Genomic DNA, 27,061 nt, shown 5'->3' on the forward strand with positions numbered 1-27,061 from the left:
AGTGTGGAGCAGTGCAGAGGCTCCATGCCAGGCCAAACACTCACCACTTTATCACACACACACACACACACACACTTACACAACTCTACCTAGCTGTCCCCCGTCTCTCACTGACAAACACCCATATCAATGTTTCAAACATCATCATGAGACAATGACTTCCACCTCAATAGAAATGAGAGGAGACAACACGACTATGAATGTATGAAAGTGTAAGCTAGCTGTGCGCATTAGTGCTAGCTGTCCGTGTGTGTGTTAGGGCTTTCACCAACTAGTCGACTAGTCGACTAGTAACCACTAGTCGACTTTGTTGGTGCTAGTCGAATAGTTGAAAAAAAAAAAAAAAAGCTATATATATTTTTTTTTTTGTAATTTGTTTTAATGCCATAGTAATGGCCCATCTTACTATTATTATTATCCTACTGACTTTATTTTTTATCAAAAGGGGGTCAAAAGTATGCCCAATAAAAGCCTATTATTGGGCAATGGGAATCCTTGGAGACGCTGCTGTGGTGCTGTGCTGCTGTGCCAGAAGCGCTTCCCTTAAAACGCCATAAAAATAAGGGCAGGAGGATAATAATAATAGTAATATAGTAGTAGGATGGCATTAAAACAATGCCCCCCCCTAAAAAAAAAAAAACGTTTTTTTAATGTAAATTTCGACTAGTCGACTAGTTGACTACTACTTGGTCAAATGAGTCGACTAGTAAAAATCATTAGTTGTGAATGCCCTAGTGTGTGTGTGTGTGTGTGTATGTGTGTTTGAACATAAACGAAAGAGCGTGTGTATGCATCCACTCAACTGTGTATACATGTGTATTCATATTCACCTGTGTGCATGTGTCTCAGTGGATCTGTTATCTATGAGTAATTGTACTGTGTGTGTGTGTGTGTGTGTGTGTGTGTGTGTGTGTGTGTGTGTGTGTGTGTGTGTGTGTGTGTGTGTGTGTGTGTGTGTGTGTGTGTGTGTGTGTGTGTGTGTGTGTGTGTGTGTGTGTGTGTGAGAAGTCATACCATATGCCTCTTCTCTAACTCTTCCCTCCTCTGGCCCAGGTGGGAACGCAGAGAGCCTGTTTGACATAGAGAAGGGTGCGGGCACCATCCTCATTGCCAAGCCCCTGGACGCTGAGCAGAGGTCCTTCTATAACATGACGTTGGAGGTGACGGATGGCACCAACACCGCATTCACACAGGTAGGATACATTGTGCGCGCGGGCACGGTACCCAGTGCACGGTACAGCGTCTGATCATTTAACACATTGACTGCCATGGACATAATATTACGTCATCTCAAATCCAACGCTTCACCGTCATTGTCAATATTACATCATCTGGTGTTTTTAGTGGTCACGCTAGAGGGCGTTCTTCACCAACCTATAAATGATGCCTTGACTTGGAGAGAAGGATACACCCGGAAATGAAACATTTTCACCCCGTCCGCTACAATGTTATCAGATTTATGAAAATAGACCATACCCGGTGAAGGGCGCAGACGAAAGTAGTTGCAAACTTGGGGTTATTGCACGTCCTGTAGCGCGGTCCCCCCGCGGCACCCCCTGCGGTCACCCCTCCCCACGGGCAACCCCCCCCCCCCCCCACGGGCAACCCCCCACACACCCCCCCGTCGCGGAACCCCCCGGGTCCCGTCGCAAACACACACACACACGCAACGTTTAGCGCGAGTCGTCTCGTGCGCGCACACGCACACACAGAGCCAGCGTGTGCGCGCCTGCGCACACACACACACGGGCAACAGTGTGTCGCGGCTGGATTGGATGCGACGCATGCGCAGTTTGATCGGGCACAGACGAAGACACGACCCAAGACAGACACGACCCAAGACAGACAGACAGACAGAGTTTACGCAAATTATAGGAGGATACATTTATCTCGGATTTCTTTTCCCAGATTGCGTTTTTGGTGAAAACGACAGACATCGTTTGTTTACATCTGCGTTGAATTTTTTTTTCTGTGGATCGTCAAAATAAGGTAAAACCGCTGGCAGTGGGGGATGAATGAATGAATTAATACCTGGCAATGAATGTGTTAAATGTAGAATTGTAGGGAAGGCTGCTGGGCTACTTAAACTCACATATTACATTATTTCCATTATTTTAATTACTGTTTCATTTGCAACCAGTTATAATTGCTCGCTGATATTGTGCTGCACCATGGCCCAACCAGCCTCAGGCCAGAGTCGCCCCTAACCCGTAATGGATGTGTGTGTGCTCGTGCAAACAATATGCACAGCTATACGCAAAAATCACCCTGGCTTGCAGCATTATGTGATGCAATGGAGTTATTAACGTAGTTATTACTATTTCATGACATACTGTACCTTAATTTGCCCTGGGGGAGGGGGAGTGATGAAAGGATCTGAAAGGCTGATATGACAGCAGCTGGCCAATTAGTGCATGCAAAAGGGCCACTGCATGTTGAACTGTCAGCATGAGTGACCTCGCTGTGGAATGAGCTCAGCGTCTCATGTCAACATTGCCAACAACATGGTTGTTGCATTGATCAAATGCTATTTTTCCCCGTGTCTACATAAGGCTACTGGTATCTGAGGAGCATATTATTGCCCCAAGCATTTTTCGGTTAGGTTATATCAATTTCAAAGTGGAAAATTGTCCTTGTAACTTGAAATGTTGTGAAATTAAATGTTTTTATTGGCATTTGGTAAAGAACCTGTTTAGACATGATTTGTTGTTGTAGAGATAAATGTGTTTAGACATGAATTAATTGACGAGTAAGTCAGATAACTCCAACCGTACACAGAGCCTCTTTCATAACACTATGATGTAACGGTAACAGATTATCTTATTTAAAAGGAATACATTTCTGCCATAGAGTCATGGATTCAGCACATTAGAGATGATTAAGGGGTCAGCCATCACCATTACACTTTTTGTCCAGGTTGGCAATATGCTAAACCGTGGTAATCTGTATATATTATATAACAACTGTACATACTGTACATGCCTTTTAAAGCCCTAATTATGGATACAATTAGGGCTATTATATGGATAACAATTATCTACCTAATGTGCATCATAAATTGCCACACACAGTGAGGATTTAAGGAAACATAGAGAATTATGTACCCGATTTGAAACCTTTTAAAATCATTTAAAGATAGCAGATCTACGAGCTCCCAATGTGCCCGCTTGTAGATCTGTTTTTTCACAAATGTTTGAATAGGACTTAATGGTTAAATAAAATAAAGTTCAGTTTATGTGTATTTTATGTTTACACACTATTGCTTGTTCATTGCATAATTAAAGTTTAAATGCTCTTTTTTAAACCGGAGTAGTCCCATTGAGAATCATAATCTCTTTTACAACGGAGTCCTGGCCAAGATGGCAGCACAAAAAAGTTTATCATGAAATAAAAATTAAACTGCAGCATAATAGTTTGTATTAAAAAAAAAGAGTGTAAAAGGACATAAAGAATAATAACAGTACACAGTCATTTAGTGGCGTTTGGTAACAGGACACGTGCAATTGGGTTGGGCTCTAGTTGTCGACACTGACACTGGGATGTAAAGTCCTTGGATGTCCTTGGAGAAAATACACTAATTCCCCAGACGCTCCAGCATCATAAGGCTACCTATGAATATTAGTTAATTCATATTTTATTGACCTTTCATTGAACATTGATAAAGCCAGGCATGTCACTTAAGTACACATCTTCTTTTTTGAAGAACGGCCTGGGGCAGCCATTCTACTCAGCCCAAGGACCAGCTTTAGCTCTAAGACACTGGCAGGAGTAGTGTATGTCCCGGTAGGACGGAGCGCGTGGAAGGAACACGTTATTCCAACCAGTTCCTTTCCCCTCCATCAGGCGCCCCCGGGCTGACCAGGGGGAGGCAGTATAGTGACCAGGATTACTGCATGTTTTTTGTGAGGGTACCTACCCTAGGGAACACGGGGAGAACATGCACACTCCACACGGAAAGGCCCTTTCGCCAACCCCACCTAGGGTATGGCCACTGATGAAACATGTATGTCTTTTGATGAGCAAGTGAAGAGCGTGTGCATCTCACAGCAATATGCAAAAATAACATCCAGTCTAATTACATCATGGATAATACATCCATGCCTTCATTTCCATAATCCACAGTCCATGCCAGTCATGCCTTCTGGCATCTTGACAGTATAGAGATATGGCCTCCGTACGTACACTTCGCCTGCCTTCCTTATCTCTCCTGAGGGCTTAATCCCATCCGGTCCTGCTCTCCGGTTGCTTTGAAAACGACATGACTGATCGCCTGTGTCACCCTGGCCGGTGAATGATGGTGTGTAACGCATCTGGGGGCCTATCGGATTGATCGGCAAACACTGAGGCGATATCTAAACACGTCCCGTCTACTCTGATCGTTCTTCTTCTTCTTCCTCCCGTCACCGCTGCAGTAACCCAAAGTCGCAGCCTGCGTGACAAAGGACAGTGTTCTACCCTTCAAAGAACCCCAGCGGCTTTTTAATCCGTGTTTCTTTTTGTCAGCCCCTCTGGGCATATAGGTGTCACTGTGTGAAGTCACCTGTCATTTGGATTAGGCGCGGTTGTGAAAAGTGCTGTGGCAAAAATAATATGAACAAGATGTGTGTGTGTGTGTGTGTGCTGTGAGGCAGTGGTGGAAAATACTTAAGTACATTTACTTAAGTATACTGTACTTAAGTACAATTTTGAGGTATTTGTACTTTACTTGAATATTTCCAATTTCCAATACTTTTACTTCTACTCCACTGCATCTCAGAGGCAAATATTGTACGTTTACTCCTCTACAATTATATGAAAACTTGTTACTTTGTAGATTGATTATTATTACAAAACATACATTAACCACTTCAACCCTATATACATTTCGGCTATTTGAAAATAGCTGATCTCTATTTTCAAAAGATTTGTATACATTTGAAAACTTGTGAAATGTGACATTCTGCATAATGAGTACTTTCTACTTTTGGTACTTTTAAGTACATTTTGATACCAATACGTTTGTACTTTTACTCAAGTAAATGTTTAATTCCGGATTTTTACTTGTAACAGAGTATTTCTACATTGCAGTATTGACACTTTTACTCAAGTAAAACATTTGAGTACTTTTACCACCCACTGCCAAGATATGTGTGTGCTATGAGGTGCTGTTTTCTCAGGGAGGAGCGAGCCTCGGTATTGTATTAGTTCTTCAGACAGCACGGGGGATGATGGACATGGAACTAATATAAAGGATGAGTAAATGGTGACAGCAGGAGCTAGATTCAAACCAACTCGGTCCCAGCACGTGGCTTGGCTCCCAGGCGAGCCCGCCAGTCCCACCAGTCCCCTTGGTATGAGCTACAGTCAACCCCCGCAAGGGGCTCCGCAACCAGCTGGCCGCAACGAGATGATTTCACTGAGGACACCAGGAAATAATTTTTCTTTTGACTGTTTTGTTTCCCACTTACACGTGTTTAGATTAGAATGAAATTCATGAGATTCTTGATTAGATTCACTCGTTGTATTAAGTTCTCATGGAAAGCCAAGTTATGGTGGAATATCACCCTACCTGCGCACGCCTGCACGTGAGCGCACGTGCGCACACACACACAGGCGCCCAGTGATGTAAAGTAACTAAGTACATTTACTCAAGTGCTGTACTTAAGTACAATTTTGAGGTTGTTTTACCTTCCTGGAGTATTTCCAATTGTCTATACTTTTAATTCTACTCCACTACATCTCAGAGGCAAATATTGAACTTTTACTCCACTACAATTATTTGAAAACTTTAGTTACTAATTACTTTGCAGATACATTTTTACATAATAAAACATACATTAACCACTTTAGCCCTATTTTATACCTATACTACAAGCTCACAACGCGTCACGTTGTGAGCTTGTAGATCTGCTATTTTCAAACATTTCAGTACTTTTACTTTTGGTACTTTAAGTACATTTTGATACCAATCCTTTTGTACTTTTACTCAAGTAAAATATTTTTAATATATTTAATTCCGGACTTTTACTTTTAACAGAGTACTTCTACATTGCAGTATATATACTTTTACTTAAGTAAAACATTTGAGTACTTTTTCCACCACTGCAGGCGAGCTGCCCACCATATATGACATCACACAGTAAAATCCTCAGTTTATCCATTTGTACCTCAAGAGAGAGTCTACATGTAACCAAATAGACCCGTGAGAGTTAAAGGAACACTGAGGATTTTTACTGTGTAGCAGTTTTATAATGCGAGAAGTACGGCGGCATTGACATGGCAAACGAGTGAGACACCACATTATTCCACCCCTTGACAGACACACACGTGCACACATCCGCACACTTGCCACTCACCGTGTCACTTCAAAGGACGTTTCAAGGATGTTCTCTGACCAGGCATGCAGATGTTGAATAAGATGTGCATTTCATTTATACTGATGTATACAATGTGACATTTTTTGTCGTATCCGCGGCTCGTCTCATTGTCGTGTCGCCGCACGTACGCCTCCAGCCTTGGGAAACGGGAGAAATGTGACATCTCGGTCAATGTGGAGGTGGATTAAGTGTCACGCTTCCCTGAACATACAGTACTGTACGATGTGCGCACACTCACATGCACTCACACACACACACACACGCATGCACATTTTGTTAACCCTTTAAGACCGGGAAAGCGTCGTCTGTGTCATTTTAAGATTTCTTTGGCTATTCAAAAATAGCAGATCTACAAGCTCATAGTGCGGCACTCGGTGCTGCGCTATGAGCTTGTATATCTGCTATTTTTGAAAAATCGTGACACTTTGTGCGAATCTTGGAGTATGTATTTTTTTTTTAAGCGAACATTTGTGAAATATTTAGTTCCAGGCACCCCCCAGAAGCAAAGATTTGAGTTACAAATGTCTGCTTAAAAAAAAAAAGAATTCAAATATTTGCACACTTTTTCATGATTTCATACATAGCGCCGAGTGCCCGCGCTATGAGCTATGAGATCTGATATTTTTGAATAGCCAAAGAAATCTAAAATGACAGAGATGCGTTCCCGGATTGAATGGGTTAAATCGCATAGTGACTTTTTTTTAAAGTTCCCTTTCTCGCCATTTACAATTTTTTTTCTCATGTCCTTGTGTTTTCTTCTTTGCATTTTCTCTTGGCAAGTTTTCCGCCCGCCTTTCTCTCTCTCTCTCTCTCTCTCTCTGTCTCTCTCTCTGTCTCTCTCTCTGTCTCTCTCTCTCTCTCTCTCTCGCTCTCGCTCTCGCTCTCGCTCTCTCTGTCTCTGTCTCTCAAAGTGCATGCAGTCAATAATGACTCCCTGCTATGAAAACAGGAGCCGGTCCTCATTACATTCTGCAGGGGAGTGGGAGTTGGTTGTTTGTGGTGGGGGGGGGCTTTATTCTTCAATACACATATACACACACATCACACACCTACACACACACACACACACACACACACACACACACACACACACACACACACACACATGCAGCCATTCTTCAATAAGCAAGTACGCGCACACACACACACGCACATGCACATGCACATGCACATGCACATGCACATGCACGCACACACACACACACACACACACACACACACACACACACACACACACACACACCCACACACACACACACACACACACACACACACACACACACACACAATATGGAGCCATTCTTCAATAAGCAAGTACGCGCACGAACACAGACACATAATCAAATTGCCATGCACATAGACGGCACACATGGAGCCATTCTCACATACGCTTGTAAGCAGTGGTGGAAAAAGTATCAATACTGCAATGTAGAAGTACTCTTTTAAGTAAAAGTCCTGAATTCAAGCTTGTATTTCAAATAGCCTGGATATAAAATAGGGCTAAAGTGGTTAATGTATGTTTTATAATGTAATAATTTATATCTGTAAAGTAACTAGTAAAAGTTTTCAAATAATTGTAGTGGAGAAAAAGTAAAAGTATAGACAATTGGAAATACTCCAGTAAAGTAAAAGTACCTCAAAATTGTACAGTACTTGAGTAAATATACTTAGCTACTTTACACCACTGCTTGTAAATGCATTCACACAGACACAGTTGTGCACGCGCGCACGCACACACACACACACACACACACACACACACACACACACACACACACACACACACACACACACACACACACACACACCTGTAAGGCAGACACAGACATAAAGCCTGGGCTTTGTGTCTGTCCTCCGGCGGAGTATCCCAGATGGAGGCCCAGCGTGGAGGCCAGCCCGCCGAGGGAAATCTCCACAGTTCACCAACGGAAGGCCAACTGCTGGTTTAAATATAGACCCCTCTGCCTGGGAGCATACATACCAACCCATCACTCCTCCCCATCCCTCCACCTCTCTCTCTCTCTCTCTCTCTCTCTCTCTCTCTCTCTCTCTCTCTCTCTCTCTCTCTCTCTCTCTCTCTCTCTCTCACACTCTCACACTCTCTCTCTCCCTCACTCTCCCTCTCCGTCTGTCCATATTTGCCTTTCATCTGCCTCTTTATTTCTGGCTCTTTATCCGCATCTCTGTCATGCTTTCTGCTCGTCTCTCTGTTTCTCCGTCTGTCTCTATCTCCCTGGTTGCCTATATCTGCCCGCCCCCCCCCCTCCCACCCCCTTACCCCGCCGTCTCTGCTACTTTGTGTGTTTTATGCGTCGCATCATCACCGTGAACTCGCCGTTCGTGACTCAAGTTTTCCATGAGTCACTGCCCTGAGCACGTCACACATAAAGCTATAGCCGTATGCCTATAGCACGCATCACTGTTCCACTTATGTAACATGATCTGAATCATGAATGAATGGAATAAATTGGACTTATTTGCAAACACTAGCATTGTGAGCTTGTATATCTGCTATTTTCAAAAGATTTGTATACATTTGAGAACTTTAAATGGGACATTCTGCATAATGAGTACTACATTTTATACCAATACTTTTGTACTTTTACGCAAGTACATTTTGAATCCGGACTTTTACTTGTAACAACAGAGTATTTCTACGTTGCAGTATTGATACTTTAACTTAAGTAAAAAAATGTAGTACTTTTTCCATCACTGATTCACAGAAGCTTTCGCTTAGCTATATTTTTGCCCGCTGCTCTTGCATTACATTACATTACAGTCATTTAGCAGACGCTTTTATCCAAAGCGACTTACAATAAGTGCATTCAACATAGGTAGGCAAGGAAACTACTAATCACCAGAAGTCTTAAGTGCATTCTCTTCTAAAAATCACACCCTGTGTGAAGTGGGCGGTGTCTTGCTAGCTAATCACAATACTGAATGGAGTCAACCAATCATGTACAAAAGATAAATACATTTATTGAAACACTCTTTATGATGGACGAAACCATAACTTGAAAAAAACAAATTTTTGTTTTTTTTCAAGTTATGGTTTCTTATATAGGGCTATGCACATGTGTCATGTGACACTGGCCAATCACAGTCCTGAATAGACTGTGATTGGCCAATCACAGCGCAGGATAATTGTACAAATTTCCTGGGCCCAGATCACAGCGCAGGAAAATGTACATTTTTCCAAATCTCACTTATAGGGGCGGTTTCACCGCCCAAAAAAGCAACTAAGAGTACACCTAGCGCTAAGGTAAAAGTCCAATAAATCAGCTACCTACAGTACTTTCTTAAACAGATGAGACAAATAGGAACATCAAATGAGCAAGAGCTAAAACAAATAAGTATCGAATAAACAAGATCCAATAAGACAAGAGCTCGTACAACTAATTGACAACAACATGCACTTACTGCAGCTGTACCCGTTATTTGTTGGGAATAAAGGCCTACAGGAGATATCCAGGCGGACCAGACCCAATCACGGCATTTGAAAGCTAGGCGACGTGTTTTCTTGTTTGATTTCCACTGCACTCCTGTGGGACAGAGAGAATAAACATCTGAGATGCAGCTGCCGGAGAAAAAACACAATCACACTTGATCCTCTATACCGAACGGGCGGTACAAGTCACTATTCTGAGTCATGTAAAGTATGATTGATGACGATATGCAGTGCTGCAGAGCATTTAAATGTACTTGTCACATCATGGTTATTGAACTGGGGGTCCACAACACCTACAGTCAGTCATTGCAGGTTTTTTTCCTTTTTTATATATATATATATATATATATATATATATATATATATATATATATATACTTTGATAGTAACATTCATTTTATTTCTTCAAATATTTAAATATAGCGTGGAAAATTGTCACTTCACCGGCGTGTTTCACTGTTTTAGCGCAGCCTTTGCTTCTACATTTTGGCGCTATTGCGGCGATAGTTCAGTCTTCTTTCACTTTCTCCCTGATGTTTGGTGCCCCCCCAAGGTTGGTGCCCCCCCCCCCCCACCAAGGTTGGTGCCCTGTGCTGCAGCACCTAAAGCCCTTCCAGTAAGCCGGCACTGCCTTCATGTCTGAACAGTGTTGTCATGTGTGTGGGAGTTACTCAAATCTACAATGGCATTTCTGGCCATTCCGGCGCCCTTAGGCATGAAGACGAGAACACACAGTGTGTTTTTAAAGAGGGAGAGTGGTTTTATTGAGATGGTAAGGAAATCTGAGAGGGAAGGTTGTAGGAGGAGAACTTTGCTTTAAAAAATAAAGTTTATTATTAGTAGTATTAACTCCATGGCCACTGCCCCCGATGTCTTTGAAGTTTGAACTTTTCAAAGCATCAGGAAAACCAGGGACAGACGGACGCTTTGAAAAATGTCGTAAACAACACACCTATATACTTTTGTCTGGTGATGGAGGTGTGACGGATTTGTGGACATTTTTGCGATCATCCTGTCGCTCAAGTTAAACTGCCTCTGTTGCCTTTGAAAGCTAGGAGAAAGCAAGGAGAGAAAAGACAGAAAAACTAAGAAACGTGTCGAGGATGGGCAAAAAAAAAATGGCGTTTTTTGGTACTCGAAAAAAAGCTGTCCAAGTACACAGCGAACTCAGGTCCAATTTCAAGTCTTGAGGGTTTAAAGGGATAGTTCACCCCCAAATTAGTCACCTCATGGAGACTTGAATTGGATTTTTTTGTTTTTGTCGCATTGTCCCTAAGACAATAATTTGATGACCGGCAGCGGTTCCGGAAGGAGAAACAAAGAGTCTCCTTTTTTTGTCTCCAACCGGAACCGCTTTCTACCGGTCCGCTGGTCATCAAATTATTGGCTTAGGAATGCTACAAAAACAAAGAAATTGGGTGACTAATTGATAGAAAAAAACGTCATTTTGGGGGTGAACTATCCCTTTAAGTGTTGTTTTTTTTCGTGGGGTGTTACCGTAATCTAAAGATACTGTACTGCTGAGCAGAATAATATAACTTTACTAACTGACTCTTTTCTTTTCTATCCACTCTTCCCCTCTCTCCATCCATCCATCCATCCATCTCTCTCTCCAGGTCCACATCACCGTCCTGGACAACAACGACAACGCGCCCATGTTCTCCCAGCTCACGTACGACGTCGCCATCTCCGAGGACACGCCGCCCGACACCGAGGTGGTCCAGGTGCTGGCGTCGGACCGCGACGAGCACCACCGCCTGACCTACTCGCTCCACAGCGCCATCGACCCCAGCAGCCTGCGTCTGTTCCACATCGACCCCACCGCGGGCACCATCTACACCACCGAGAGGCTGGACCACGAGGCCCGGGCCCAGCACATCCTCACCGTGATGGTAAGAACTATAATAATTATAATTATGGTATTATTATTGATTTATTGATGTATTTATTTTGTTATTATTTTTTTAAACATGTAGTATAAGTAGCATCATATGTTCAGTTATAGGTAGTGCATATACAGTACATTTTCCTGGCAAATAAAAAACTAAGAGCAGAAACAAAGAGCAGCCACAGGTCAGGTCAGAACAGTGAAGATCCTTAATTTACCATCGTCGATGGTCAAGTATGTTTCATTAAGGAGATTGATTATTAATGTCAGGTGCGGTCTCAGAAATGGCACTTCTCTGAGCATAAATTAAACTCATTCTAATTGGCAAAGGAGAACATAGTCATTCTGGAGAAATGTATTCCAGCACTTCAGGGCTCGTGTAGTCAAAGAGCCCGAGGCTATAATCTTGTCTGCGCTCTTATTGTACCTGAGCTCATCATTAAGCAATTAAGCTAATTACACAGAGCACCAACCCAGCATGTACTCCTCATCAGAGGAAGTGGAATGATTTTCTACAAAAGCTGCCAAAAAAACTGGTGGGTAAATGAGGAGAAATGTGGAGCGAGAGCAGAGAAGTGAAAACGGGCGTATGCTTCCAATTTCACATTCAGCTTTCGTGGAGTGTATGAAGTTATTCAATGCTACAGGAGTATGTTAAGCGTGCCTTAGTACAGAGTGTAATTACATCATGTCACGTGTACTGACAATGATTTATGTACATACTGTACGTGTGGGTGTGAATATGTGATGCCTTATGAGTAGACCCTCATGAGGTATTTTCTGCCCTGAAATGTTCAGTGGATATACAGTAGAAAAATAAATACTGTCATGAGTAGGAAATTACCTTTCCTCGCTCTCAAATTGGTTAATCTCAGGTCATGTAATCATTGGTTTAATGTGCAGTAGTCATCTTTAACACAATAAGTGCCAGAGGTTTTTTAAACCGACTAACGCCTGGAACAATAACATTTCTCACGCGATCCACCATTGCAGAGTGATCGTGTGTCGAAAATGGCTCGTTTTCACCTCGTTAAAAAGATAGGGAGATATGGAGCTTTTTCTCAAGATCATGTAATGGGAGTGGACGGGAAGTAGGTTTTTTGGCACGGATCCACATCCGTCCTTTCCATTTGACAGGCTCCGTGGGTCATTACAAAGTTGCGTTAGAGCGTGTGTGAAAAAAAATAAAAATACAAAATTGCAAACACGAAGATTCTCGTGTTTGGCACTCAATGTGTTAAATGTGTCATTTTGATGGCGATAAGGAGGGAAGGGAAGTATGTGTGACACTTTCCTACAAAAGGGGATATGTTTTCGTTTCCCAGGTGCACCGTTTACATTTAGTGTAATCTGGCTTGGCAGAAACTTGATAGTATCTGTAATCTTCTGCATTGTGCAATATGACGGGGTGCGGGCTGGGCCACAGAGAGCACACAGTTTGCATGCTTGCTTGTGCTTGCTGTGCATCTGCTGAACTGTACAGGCTTCAGTGTGATTGCTATCTCATAATTGCAGTGTACACACAGGAAATGAAAGGACAGGCAACACAAACATGCTGCACATACTGTACAGCTGTTATAGGGTCAGCGGTAACGGATTCCCTGATAAAGATCATGTATAATGATGAGAAGTCTTTGTTGAGAAGTCTTTGCTTCTGTAAAGAACCGAGAGACCTAAATATATTAAAATCCATTAGAGTGAAACGAATAATAAAATTAAATAAGAAATTTGAAAACAAATATTGTGATGTTTTATTGTCTTATTCAGGCTGTACTGGCTCTGTTTAATATTGAGATAGCATTTCATAATGCAGAGCTGAGTGCTAATTTGGATGCTAATACTAACCTATTTATACTCCCTGTGTGTGGCGCCTATCATGAAATGGAGGTTTGCCTCTGATCCCATTGAGTTGTTTTTGAGAGTCGGGGCATAAATATCTATCTCATTAACCCAGTAATTCTCATCTTCTCCTCCAGTGTTGGGATTACTTGTACCCATGGGGCCTATAGCAGTCATAATGTGACACTTCAATTCTATTTCATTGGAAGCACTAACTTAAAGATTAAATCTATCCCAGAGCCTGAGTGAAATTGGTTCCCATAGCCCCCCCCACCCTTTTTTTTCTTCTTTTCTTTTCTTTAAATCTTTGGCTCGTACTTTCAAGTTTGTTTATCCATCACTTGTCTTTTAGAGTGTGAAAGCAAACATTGACTGAAGCTGAATTTTAAATGTATTCTACTTACAGTACATACATACTGTACATAACCAAGAGCCACAATTGTACTTCTCCACATCACCTGCATGGTGTGATACATTAGGGCATGGCACCCTTTTTTCACTCTCTCGACTACCAACTGACCCGCACTGGACCACCGTACCCTGACCTGTATTAGATACCGCTCTGTGGTTGGCACCATGCTGCATGGGTGAAGCTGGGTGAAGCCCAAACAGCTGCAATGGCTTAGCCAAATAACGCCAAATAACAAAGCTAACCTCGTTGCTCTTTAGCATTGCCCACGTACATTTATTTATCTCTTCATTGTTTTTTGATTCTCTTCTCTCCTCTCTCTCTTTCTCTCAAGATCAAAGGCTCAGATCAAATGCTTTCCATTCTGTACCGTACCGTACGGGAGATGTGGAGAAGTGCCAAAAGTGAACACAGGCTCCTATGCCCACTGTATTAACTTGGATTATATTTCTCCCACAGGTTAAGGACCAAGAGTTCCCATACAGGAGAAACTTGGCTCGGGTGTTGGTTGAGGTAGAGGACGTGAACGATCATGTCCCCATCTTTACCAGTGCACTGTACGAGGGCTCCGTCTATGAGTCGGCCGCAGTTGGATCAGCTGTGGTCCAAGTCACAGCGCTAGACAAAGACAAAGGCGAGAATGCAGAGCTAATCTACTCCATTGAAGGAGGTAAGCAAAGCACCTCTGAAAAACAGACGCACTACCTGTTGTCTACTTTTTGTCCTTTTATGCACAAATGTTCACATGCAAATCCATTGCCTTTACAAGTTAAGTTAGGTTTTTTTGTTCTGTTTTCATTTTCCCAAAGGAAACACTGGGAGCACGTTCCGTATCGAGCCAGTGTTGGGCACCATATCTGTTGCCCGCGACCTGGACCTGTCCACCATTGGCCATTATGTTCTCACTGTCAGAGTCACAGACAATGGTTCCCCTCCTCTGTCGACCACCACCATAGTACGCATTGCCATCACGCTCTCTGATAATGCCGGCCCAAAGTTCCCCCAGCCCGAGTACCAGGCCGAGATTACTGAGAACGTGGCAGTGGGCACCTCTGTCACCACAATGAGTGCAGTTGGCCTGTCAACCCTCACTTATGACATCAAGCAAGGCAACAATGATCGAGCCTTCCGGATAAACCAGTACAGCGGTGTGATCACCACCCAAAAGCCCCTCGACTATGAAACCACAACATCTTACACACTGACAGTCCAGGCCACCAACATGGCTGGTATGGCCTCTAATGCCACCCTGCTTATACAGGTAGTGGATGAGAACGACAATCCACCCGTGTTTCAGCAGCTTCGCTATCATGGGAGTATAAGCGAGGCTGCACCAGTCAACAGTGTGGTCCTAGACTCAGACAACTCACCACTGGTAATCAAGGCCATTGATGCTGACCGCAACCAAAATGCTCTTCTGGTGTACCAAATTGTTGAGGATACAGCTAAGATGTTCTTCACTGTTGATTCTGGCACTGGCTCTATCAGGACTATTGCTAATCTAGACCATGAGACCTTCTCTAGCTTCCATTTCCATGTTCATGTGAGGGACAATGGTCGGCCACAGTTGACGGCGGACAGTCCAACTGAGGTCACGATACAAGTGATTGACACCAATGATTCCCCACCCCGCTTTACCCAGGATGCCTATGAAACAGTGCTGCTTCTGCCCACTTATGTTGGAGTTGAAGCTCTGCAGATTTCAGCGACAGACCCTGATAGGAATGTCCCTACGGAGCTAACCTACTCCCTGGCAGATGGAACTCTGGAGCACTTTGCCATTGACTCCTCAAGTGGTGTCATAACAGTCAAGAACAACAACTTCTCTAAGGAGCGTTTCCGCTTCAATGTCAAAGTCTCAGATGGGAAGTTCTCTATCACAACATTGGTCACTGTCCTTGTCCGGGAAGCTCTAGACTCTGGTCTAAGCTTTGCTCACAGTATTTACTCCTCATCCATCAAAGAGAACGTGACAAACATGACCAAAGTAGCTGTGGTCAATGCTGTAGGGAACCGTCTCAACGAACCACTGAAGTACGCTTTGTTGAACGCAGGCACGCGATTCCGTATCCGGCCAACGTCCGGTGTTATTCAAACCACGGGAATTCCCTTTGACCGGGAAGAACAGGAATTCTACGAGCTGGTGGTTGAGGCCGGTAGGGAGCATGACCATTTGCGAGTGGCCAGAGTTATGGTTAGGGTCCAAGTGGAAGACATCAATGACAATTCCCCTGTGTTCGTTGGACTTCCTTATTATGCGGCTGTACAAGTGGAGGCTGAGCCAGGGTCGCACATTTTCCAAGTGATGGCTGTGGATCGTGACAAGGGCATCAATGGAGAGGTTTCTTACTATCTGAAGGATGACCATGGTCATTTTGAAATTGACCGGCAAATAGGCAGTCTCAGTCTCAAGAAGGCTTTTGAGTCTGACTTATCCAATATGGAATACCAGATGGTGATATATGCTAGAGATGGTGGTTACCCTCCTCTTTCTACTACTGTGGAATTCCCAATCACTGTAGTTAACAAAGCTATGCCTGTCTTTGACAAAACATTCTATTCTGTTTCTGTTAATGAGGATGTGGGAGTGCACACGCCCATCCTTGGGATAAATGCCACAAGTCCTGAAGGCCAAAGCATTATCTATACCATTGTTGATGGAGATCCGTCGCTCCAGTTTGACATTGGCTTTGACACTGGGGTCATAAGTGTTATCCATTCTTTAGACTATGAAGTAACACCCTCTTACCACCTGACGGTCAGAGCCACTGACTATTTGACTGGTGCACGTGCTGAGGTGGATGTAGATGTGATCATCCTGGATATCAACGACAACTCTCCCATATTTGAGAAAATGTCATACAGGGCAGTGTTGTCTGAGACAGCGATGATTGGAACTCCAGCGATCCAAGTGATTGCCACAGATGCAGACTCGGTAAAGAACAGCATTGTCCGCTACCAAATTTTCTCTAATGTTTACAACAGCACAGACCATTTCCACATTGATAGCAGCAGTGGTTTAATCCTGACAGCACGCATGTTAGACCATGAGCTGGTACAGAGCTACGACTTCACCGTCAGGGCGACAGATAATGGTTTCCCACCTTTGAGTAGCGAAATATCTGTAGTGATTATGATGAATGACATGAATGACAATCCTCCTGTATTCAACCAGCTGCTCTATGAGGCATACGTGAGCGAGCTAGCCCCCAGGGGTCATTTTGTGACATGTGTCCAGGCTTCAGATGCTGACAGCTCCGATGTTGACAAGCTGGAGTATAACATCTTGTCAGGGAATGAGAGGATGAACTTTGTGATGGACACAAAGACAGGCATCATAACTCTATCTGGACATCGTAAACAAAGGATGGACCCTGTCTACAGTCTGAATGTTTCAGTGTCTGATGGTGTTTTCACCAGCACAGCACAGGTCCATGTTAAGGTGCTGGGGGCCAACCTGTACAGCCCAGTGTTTGCACTGAGTACATATGAAGCTGAGGTTCGAGAGAATGCTGCTGTCGGTACCAAGGTTATACAGGTGAGGAGTTTTTTGAGAGATTATTGAAATCATGAAATTATTTTTGTCTTTTTTAGTCTAGTAAATAATACATAGCTTTAGTAATATTTATCTGAATAATCAAGTGCTCCTCTTTCTCAAATACAACAGCTGGTAAAGACATTGCTAAGCTATTAACCACTTGAACGCCAGCATCCGTATTATGGGGGGAACGTTCGTCAAAAATAGCAGCTCTACAAGCTTATAAACACGACCCAATACGACCAAAGCTTGCAGATCGGCTATTTTTAGCGAAGAGATTTGAAAAGCGGTCAAAATACAGTTGTAACCCATTTTATTAAGAAGACTACAGGGTTTAAGTGATAAGTTATGGCATAGTATGACTTTCTATGTTTATCCGTCCCTTTTAGGTAAGGGCCAATGATGCAGATCCTGGAGTGTTTGGCCAGATGACCTACTCTTTCATTAATGACATGGGCAAAGACCAGTTCAGCATTGATGCAAATGGTCAGATCACCACCGTAGAAAAGCTGGACCGTGAGGACCCAGCGAATAAGGACATCATTTTGACAGTGGCAGCCCAGGATGCAGGGGGCCGTGCCTCTTACTGCACAGTTCAAGTCAATCTGTTGGATGATAATGATAACGTGCCTCGCTTCCATGCTACGGAATATCGTGCCTCTGTGAAATCGGATGTTGCCAAAGGGTTTTTGGTGACCCAGATCCAGGCTTATGATCCTGATGATGGTGCCAACGCCAAAGTGACATACTCTCTTTACAGTGAGGCACATGTCCCTGTTGTGGACATTCTGGAGATAGACCCTGACAATGGCTGGATGGTGACCAAAGGCAGCTTCAGCCACTTAAGAAACTCTGTCTTGTCGTTTTTTGTGAAAGCAGTGGATGGCGGAATTCCCGTCAGACATTCTCTGGTGTCCGTGTACATCCATGTTCTGTCTCCAGATGCCCTCATCCCTTCCTTCAGCCAGTCCCAGTACTCCTTTAGCATGCCAGAGGACACGCACATAGGTGCAGCCGTAGGGACAGTGCACCTCAACACTCCTCCCGGCTATGCCTCACTCCCAGCCACCTTCGCCCTGGTCAATGGAGAGACTGGAGAAAACAACCAGGATGGGGTCTTGGTGGTGGAAAAGGATACAGGTGTCATCAAACTGGATAAGCCGTTGGACCACGAGGTCCTCAAGTCGTTCCACTTCAAAGTCACCGCCACTGTTCAACAAGCCAAGTTAGATTCTGTCACTACCGTTGATGTTGAGCTGAAGGTCCTCGATCTGAATGACAACAAACCTGCCTTTGAGTCCAACTCTTATGAGGCCACAGTCATGGAAGGGATGACTGTCGGGACCAGAATCATTCAGGTCCATGCGTTGGATCCAGACTCCGGGGCCAATGGGCAGGTTACGTACTCTCTTGGCTCGTCAACTCAGCCCGGTGGGGAGTCGGACAGATCGGTGGGGACGTTTGGCATCGACAGCAACACCGGCTGGATCTCCACACTGAAGGAGCTGGATCATGAGACCGACCCCTCCTACACGTTCACTGTGGTGGCCTCGGACCTCGGGGAAAGCCTACCGCTTTCGTCCACCACCACTGTGACAGTGGCTGTGTCGGACGTAAATGACAACCCTCCCAGGTTCCTAGAGGAGCGATACCGTGGCTCGGTGCGGGAGAGCGACCCGCCTGGTGAAGTGGTGGCCGTTCTCAACACAAGAGATGATGACAGCTCTGCCGCCAACCGACAAGTCAGCTACCACATCACTGGTGAGTTTTTAATAATGTTTAATAACTTGTCTGTTCCAGCTTGCCTGACTATCTTTATGCACCATGTTCCTGACATCATCAGCCTCTGTGCGTCTGACCCTTGCTCTGTCTATATTCTTGATAATTTACTCAAGATATTCATCAGGACCCATCAGTATGCTGCCTGGCTCATCTCCAACTATAAATAAACATGTGCGTGTGTGTGTGTTGTGGGGGGTTATAACACAATATTACAGATGCAATACAATACATAAGTCATTCATTTTCTGTGGAGGAATGTGTGCACACCAGTGACCCAGACCTGATTAATCTGCAAGCATATGCAATAATCATTTCAGTCTTGTTGATCCGAGCTCTGCCAGATATGAGTGTGCAACACCCCCTGACATTTGCCCACAGAATTGTGGATTGCTGAAGGCCAAAGAAGGAGTATATAGAATTAGAGTAAACAGTTTAAATTCTCTCCAACTGTACCATGTTCAATGAAAGCTGTCTGGTATGCGCTAAGGACTCTGACTTACCGTATTCCTCCTTCAAACCATTGGATGTTTTCTCATGAGGCAGGCTGGTCACCAGAATAAATAAAAATGTGGACTAGTATCCAACAGAATCAAGTAGATGTGAGTACTTATACTTATAATGCTCTCTAATTGCAGGGAGGGGTGAAATGTTTGGTATGGATACATAATTTTTTCACCCCAGAAAAACAAGGATATCAAGGGTGGGAGAAAGTAGAGAAGGAAGCTGTACGAAAACTGAGGATGTGTTAACCCATTAAGACCTGGAACGCATCTGTGTCACTTTAGATCTCTTTGGCTATTAACAAATAGCAGATATACAAGCTCATGCTCATATATGAGCTTGTAGATCTGCTATTTTTGAAAAATCTTGGAAAAAAATGTTTAGATTTTTTTCAAAAAACTGTTAGGATTTCGACTTTTTTTTAAGAATCGCCTCAGGTCTTAATGGGTTAATAACAAGGATGCTGATCAAAGGCCTGACTTTGCTGATTTGTTCTCCGCTAATTGACAAGCGAGGAGGTAATAATGAAGCAGGGACGCCCTGAGAGGCGAAAGACATCATGCCGATGGGGGATAGAGAACTAATGACAGACTTTTAATAGGCAGGAAATCCTCCTCTGAATGGCAATCTAATGAGCAGCAGCCAGACAGATGGAGGGAATGAAAGACGCATGAGTGATGTGTGACCTTATAGATGACAGCGAAAGAGAAATGAGGAGGAGGCTCTGCAGTGTGTGAGTCAGAAAATGAAAGATGGACGTACGTGACCGAAGCACATGTGTGTGAATGAACCGCGTGACACCAGAGAGGGCATGTCAGAAATGGAGAAACGTGACCTTTCAACCTCTCTGAAAAAAACGATTTGACTTATAACGTATAAAAGGGAAAAGCAGCAAACCAAGATGGGAACGTGGGACAGAAAAGTGTTCTGCTGTCAAATGATAAGCTTGGCGTGACACGAGATGCAGACATTGTGCAGTGAAAGGAAAGATATTTTATTTGATTTAAAAGTTGGGAGACAGCAGCACAATTTCTGCCATGTTATTGTTGTTGTTTTGTTTGATTTGGGTGCAGGGTTGTTTGGATGTAATCTCTCCGCCAAAGCTGCACTGTTTACAAGATATCATCACTTCTATTAAAAGTCCAGGCTAGATTTTCACACCTTGATGGAAGCCAACCATTTGGGATATCACTTCAGAGGCTCCATCTGCTCCGGGCAACTGCAGTGTAAAATCCAGAGTGTTAATTTAACTAGTCTTGGCTTTATCTAAATGGATAAATGAACAATGAAGATTTTACTGTGTATCAAAGACCCGATGACGGTGTTTCTATGTGCGTGCAGTTTACACACATGTGTTTTGTGCGTGCTGTGTGTGTGTGTGTGTGTGTGTGTGTGTGTGTGTGTGTGTGTGTGGGGGTGTGTGTGCGTGCATATACAGAATCTATGTCTGTCACCTCAAAAGTAGACCAATCACAGCTCATGTTGCCATGAGGAGAATTGGAAACAGAAACACTTTTAGTCATGAAGTAGGAAATGCCTGGTCAAGTAAACGTGAAACTTATTTTTTATAATCTCTTGCACCAACATTGTTCTCTCAGTAGGTAAAGAAATTAGTAAATAAATGAGTTACTAGTTATATTCATCACACAAATATTCCCTCCTTGACTGGCCCACAGCAGTCCAGTCCGCCCCACAGTGAAATCCACACCCAGTGTTTAGTCCAACTATGCCTCTCTATCCAAAATGGCAGAAGGGGATGTTGACTGTTTTACCATATTGCACTGTGAGACTGGTACAACACAGTAATGGCATCAAACCTGTTGGCTACCAATCTGGTTTGTTGTCACATGCACAGATAAAGACTAGCCAGGCTCTTGGCAGCTTCCACACCATACTGACAAGAGTGACAAATAGAGAAACCAATCAACAACCTTCCTCTGGGTGCTTGGGTGGCGCAGGGGTCAAGTCGGCTTGGCCTTCCATCTACAGTAGATGCACATAATTGGGGGGGATCAAATTGGCATAACGACAGTCAGGAAAAAAGGGTTCCAAATATTTGGCTACTCGAAAATATAGGGGAAAATGTAAAAGCCTTCCTCTACCACTGGTTATCCTCTTACATTGGTTCTTCACTCTCAATAGTACTACGTAGGATAATAGAAACATTGTCTGAGCTTTCTGGGTCTGATCTTCTCCTCCTCCTCCTTCATTATTGGATGGTGATCGACTATGTGAGGGCCTATTCTAATCTGTGGTTGCATTTGTTGTTACAGTAAGTGACGACCTGCAATAATGTAAATGGCCTGAAACGTAATGGCTCGGCCATTATTATCTAGCATGATGGCAGTAAAAGCAGCGCTATCTGAAGTCCTCCGTTTCAAAGGTCCCTTTGTTCAATCAAAGATGGTGATCAGACCACTGAAGTGAGGCAAAGGAGGTGATTGCCTATTGCTAATCCATAGATGTGGCAGTTCTATGATGATAATGAAGAGCGGGTGATTAGCGGTGGAGCTAACTCAATGCACTGAGCCTGACCATGCTCAATTGCTAACTCAATAGACACTCGTTAGAGCTCATTCAACTTCATCTACTGTAGAGTACGCCCCCTCCCCCTCTCTCTTTCTCTCATACTTATCGTTGCCTCTAAGTACCTCTGTCTAGGTGTGTTAGTGTGCATGTGTGTTATTAGTCTCCTTTTTGGCAGGTGAACAATGTCCCATGTGTCAACTATTAAGTGTGTGCAACAGACAGCATGTGCGAGTGTGCGTATTTGTGAGTGAGTAATCATAGCCTATAGTCTCAACACGGCCAGTTCATCAGAGTGGTGAAGAGGTTACTGATGAAGACTTGATGTAGAGGGGATCAATTCTGAATAGAAGGTTGATTCAAGCCTCAGTGTGAGGGGCACAAAGGCTGTGCACGCACGCACGCACGCACGCACGCACGCACGCACACACACACACACACACACACACACACACACTTACTCAGGGTCTCTGGACTTAACATAAATTGTACTGCGAGAGCTTCTAACCAGCTAGAGTGCTAGATATACGTTGCAGTTAAGTAAAGGAAATATGATGTAAGGAGAACCGTCGATCCCGCCAGGCAGGCACAGCACTGCTGTTATACAGCAATGCTGAAGCAGCTCTCTGTGTCAGCATCGCTGTGTGCTGTCTGTCTGTATGCTTTCTTCCCCCAGCTCTGTCTCTCTGTCTCTCTGTCTCTGTGTGTGTCTCTCTCTCTCTCTCTGTCTGTCTGTCTGTCTGTCTGTCTGTCTGTCTGTCTGTCTGTCTGTCTGTCTGTCTGTCTGTCTGTCTGTCTGTCTGTCTGTCTGTCTGTCCCTCTCTCTCTCTCTGTCCCTCTGTCTCTCTCTGTGTCTCTCTCTGTGTGTCTCTCTCTCTCTCTCTCTCTCTGTCTGTCTGTCTGTCTGTCTGTCTGTCTGTCTGTCTGTCTGTCTGTCTGTCTGTCTGTCTGTCTGTCTGTCTGTCTGTCTGTCTGTCTGTCTGTCTGTCTGTCTGTCCCTCTCTCTCTGTCTGTCTGTCCCTCTGTCTCTCTGTGTGTGTCTCTCTCTCTCTCTCTCTCTCTCTCTCTCTCTCTCTCTCTCTCTCTCTCTCTCTCTCTCTCTCTCTCTCTCTCTCTCTCTCTCTCCCTCCCGTCTTCTTTCCTCCTCCTATCTTTTACTTTATCTCTCCATCCCTACTACCATCTCCCACTCTTTAATTTGTATACAGTGGGTCAAAACAATACGATTGCTGGGTAACCGTTGGCACATACAGTGCTGTAGGGGTGATGTATGTTAATGTGTATCCACTATTTTAGGTGTGCGTGTAATGCGTTATATCTGCTTTACTTCAAATGTGTTACTATGAAAATAAATATATGAAATATGAAAGTAATATGAAAATACTTCCATTTATTTATTATCAGTGCAGGTAACACATGAAGTTATGACGCGTTGTGAGCTTGTAGATCTGTTATTTTCATTATTTTTTGTGCCTATTTTACCCTATTATGACATGCAGGGTTTATGTGGATAATGGTGTTTGACATGTGAAGAAAATGTACTTTGGCAAACCTGCACAAGCCCTGATTTGTCGTCCCTACACCAGAAAATAAGGCCACCTGGGCTGCCCTGTTTGAGCATGCAGTTTTCAACTCATTCCTCACGTTTGAACTGTCTTTGCTGTATATTATGCCAGTAGGTAGTAGGTAGAGGTACAGTATATGTGTCTAATCTGTGTATCTGGCCCTTTTGACATTCTCATTCTCTCTCTTCATGCTGCGTGTGCGTGTGTGTGTGTGTGGGGCAGGTGGGAACCGTCGGGGCGTGTTTGCCCTCGGCCTGGTGCAGGGTGAGTGGAAGATGTACGTGAAGGGACCTCTGGACCGCGAGGAGCGTGACCTCTATGTTCTCAACGTGACCGCCAGCGATGGCCTGTTCGTTACCCGTGCAACGATAGAGGTTATCGTGACCGACACAAATGACAACAGCCCCATCTGCGACCAGGTGAGACAGGAACCGCTTCACACGCATGTATTGAACACAACACCAGGACAGAAACAAACGTGGTGACATGAAGCAACATCCAGTCATGCTAACACCGTCTTTCTAATGATGTCTATCAGTTTGTGGGTGGATGCATATACACAAAAAAACATTGTAATAGCATCACAATTTGTCTCTTTCTAGCGTTAGCAAGGCAGGTGTGGGTTATTATTACATAATAAAACATAAATAAACAACAGCGTACGCCTGTGCGGACTCTGTTTTATTTTTATGCTGATTTTGTGTTTGTCCTCCACCTGATCACCAGAGTGGACACAACTGGACATGCATGCTCTACATTGCTTATCGATTCTCTCAGCAACATTATGTGTGTGTGTGTGTGTGTGTGTGTGTGTGTGTGTGTGTGTGTGTGTGTGTGTGTGTGTGTGTGTGTGTGTGTGTGTGTGTGTGTGTGTGTGTGTGTGTGTGTGTGTGTGTCCTGGTGTATGTCCAGACCCTTTACACTGCCTCCATACCTGAAGACATTCCGGTCGACAGAGTGGTGCTAAATGTGGGGGCCACAGATGCCGACGTAGGGGTCAGTTCCTGGATCCAGTACACCTTAAATGGCCCTGGCTCTGAGGACTTCAGCATTGACCTGGACACTGGTATGGATGGTGGTTTGTCTATAATATAGATAATAGAGTACTAAAGAGACAATACCAAGCATCAACCAAATACATACTAGTTTTATACCGTTCAATAAGTAATAGGGCTGCAACTATCAATTATTTTCTTAGCGATTGCTCTATCGATTATAATTGTTTGAATAATCGAATAGCATGACAAAATATATGTACAAAAAAAGTATATATATCTACTAGCTCACAGGGCCTCATGCCACATTGTGAGCTTGTATATCAGCAACTTTTTGTCCAAAATATAGTGATTGATTATGAATCGATAATTTCATTAAATTATAGATAATCGACTAAATCGACTAGTTTGATTAACTGTTGTACCCCTATTTTGTGTGTGTGTGTGTGTGTGTGTGTGTGTGTGTGTGTGTGTGTGTGTGTGTGTGTGTGTGTGTGTGTGTGTGTGTGTGTGTGTGTGTGTGTGTGTTATCCAACCTGCCTCAACTCCCCCCTCCCCAGGCGAGGTCAAGACAGCCGTGGCTCTGGACCGAGAGAAGAACCCCGCCTACCGGCTCGTCGCCCGGGCGACGGACGGCGGCGGTCTGTTTTGTCGCGCCGACGTGCAAGTCACGCTGATGGACGTGAACGACAACCCCCCCGCCTTCCTACTGCCCCACTACGCCGCCAGCGTCTACGAGGACACGGCCCCCAAAGCTCTGCTCACACGCATCCAGGCCATAGACCCTGACGAAGGTGAGAAGAGCACCTGCCTCTTTTTTTTTTCTCATGTCTGTCGCTTTGTGTGTCTGTCGCAGTGGTTCTCAACCTGTGGGCCGTGAGGATATTGCAAGTGGGCCCCCAACTAATTGGCAACGCGCTGTTTACAGTTAACAGTTTTAAGGATAATATAACATTAATATTCAAAAAACATTATGTTAAAAAAAAATCAACAACAACTTCTTCTACCTCATTCCTAGAGAGAGAGAACGGACACAAACAGTTTCAGACGGAAGACGGAATAATTGATGGATAGATAGATAAGCGATGTAGTGAAAAGAATGGTTCTCTAAGCTGTGACAAAGAAGAAGATGCATGGCGGTCATGGTCTTTCCATCAGTACAACGGAGCGTGTGTCTGTGTAAAAAGGGTATTATTTCACTAAGGGGGGCAGTGGCTCAGCCGGTAGAGCGGCCGGATGGGAACCGCGAGGTTCCCAGTTCGATCCCGGGCTCCCCCAGAGTTAGTGTCGAAGTGTCCTTGAGCAAGAACCCCTAATTGCTCCTGATGAGCAGGTTGGTGCCTTGCATGACTTCCTCCGCCATCGGTGTGTGAATGGGTGAATGCAATGCACAATCTATGTAAAGCGCTTTGGATAAAAGCGCTATATAAATGCACCATTTACCATTTACACTAGGCATCAACAAATAATTAGTCAATAGCTGGGAAATTGAGCTAAAGTCTTTTTCCACTTTTGACTGTGGCCAAAATAGACCAAGCTGAATGTTGGCAGAGAATAGCGGGTATCACAGTGGCAAGGGTCAGCACTAGTGATCCCTTAAAACATATAAATAGTAATCAACAGCAACCAGATTACTTCTCTATTTGGAAAATGCTACCATCCCATCCTTTCTCCTACTGACCGACTACTGGTCATGGCCATGTGCCAATTCATTGTTTGACTCGATCTCCCGACCTCTTGTGTGTGGTCCACCTATTGCCGAAAAAACACGGACAACAAACAGACTGCCCCGATGCGCAGAGCCACTGCTGTTTTCAGCTGTTAATCAGCTGTATGGAATTAGCATTTAAATAGTCATCATGAGGCCAAAGAACAGACTGTCTGGTTTTGATTATGGAAGTTTAAGCTATTCAATCCGGGAACGCACCTGTGTTACCACTTTATCCATGTTTTATACTTTGGCTATTCAAAAACAGCAGATATACAAGCTCTATTTGAGCTTGTAGATCTGCTATTTTTGAAACATCGTAAAATCTTTGAATACATATATCTTTAAAGCGAACATTTGTAACTCAAATCATTGCTTCTGGGGGGGTCCCTGGAACAAAATATTTTTAGATGGGAGGTCCGCGACCAAATACATATAATTCTGGGGGTCCTTGACATGAAAACGTTTGAGAACCACTGATGTTATAGCGACCTACGGTTTTCAGA

General features: G+C 43.9%; 1 protein-coding gene across 2 annotated transcripts in view; it reads left to right on the forward strand.

Annotated features, from left to right (window-relative positions):
- The window catches only part of fat3a (FAT atypical cadherin 3a), a 220,568-nt gene that overhangs the window by 151,940 nt on the left and 41,567 nt on the right, over nucleotides 1–27,061 (forward strand). For both annotated transcript variants that reach the window (XM_080428619.1, XM_080428620.1), the window contains exons 7-14: nucleotides 1,054–1,193; nucleotides 11,421–11,696; nucleotides 14,400–14,610; nucleotides 14,750–17,478; nucleotides 17,868–19,239; nucleotides 24,075–24,271; nucleotides 24,765–24,918; nucleotides 25,408–25,641. In XM_080428619.1, coding sequence (XP_080284745.1) covers nucleotides 1,054–1,193; nucleotides 11,421–11,696; nucleotides 14,400–14,610; nucleotides 14,750–17,478; nucleotides 17,868–19,239; nucleotides 24,075–24,271; nucleotides 24,765–24,918; nucleotides 25,408–25,641 — 5,313 coding nt within the window. The remainder of the gene's footprint in view (nucleotides 1–1,053; nucleotides 1,194–11,420; nucleotides 11,697–14,399; nucleotides 14,611–14,749; nucleotides 17,479–17,867; nucleotides 19,240–24,074; nucleotides 24,272–24,764; nucleotides 24,919–25,407; nucleotides 25,642–27,061) is intronic.

The sequence above is a fragment of the Gymnoscopelus braueri genome (assembly GCF_963280865.1).
Source record: "Gymnoscopelus braueri genome assembly, chromosome: 5".
NCBI classification, from domain to species: Eukaryota; Metazoa; Chordata; class Actinopteri; order Myctophiformes; family Myctophidae; genus Gymnoscopelus; species Gymnoscopelus braueri.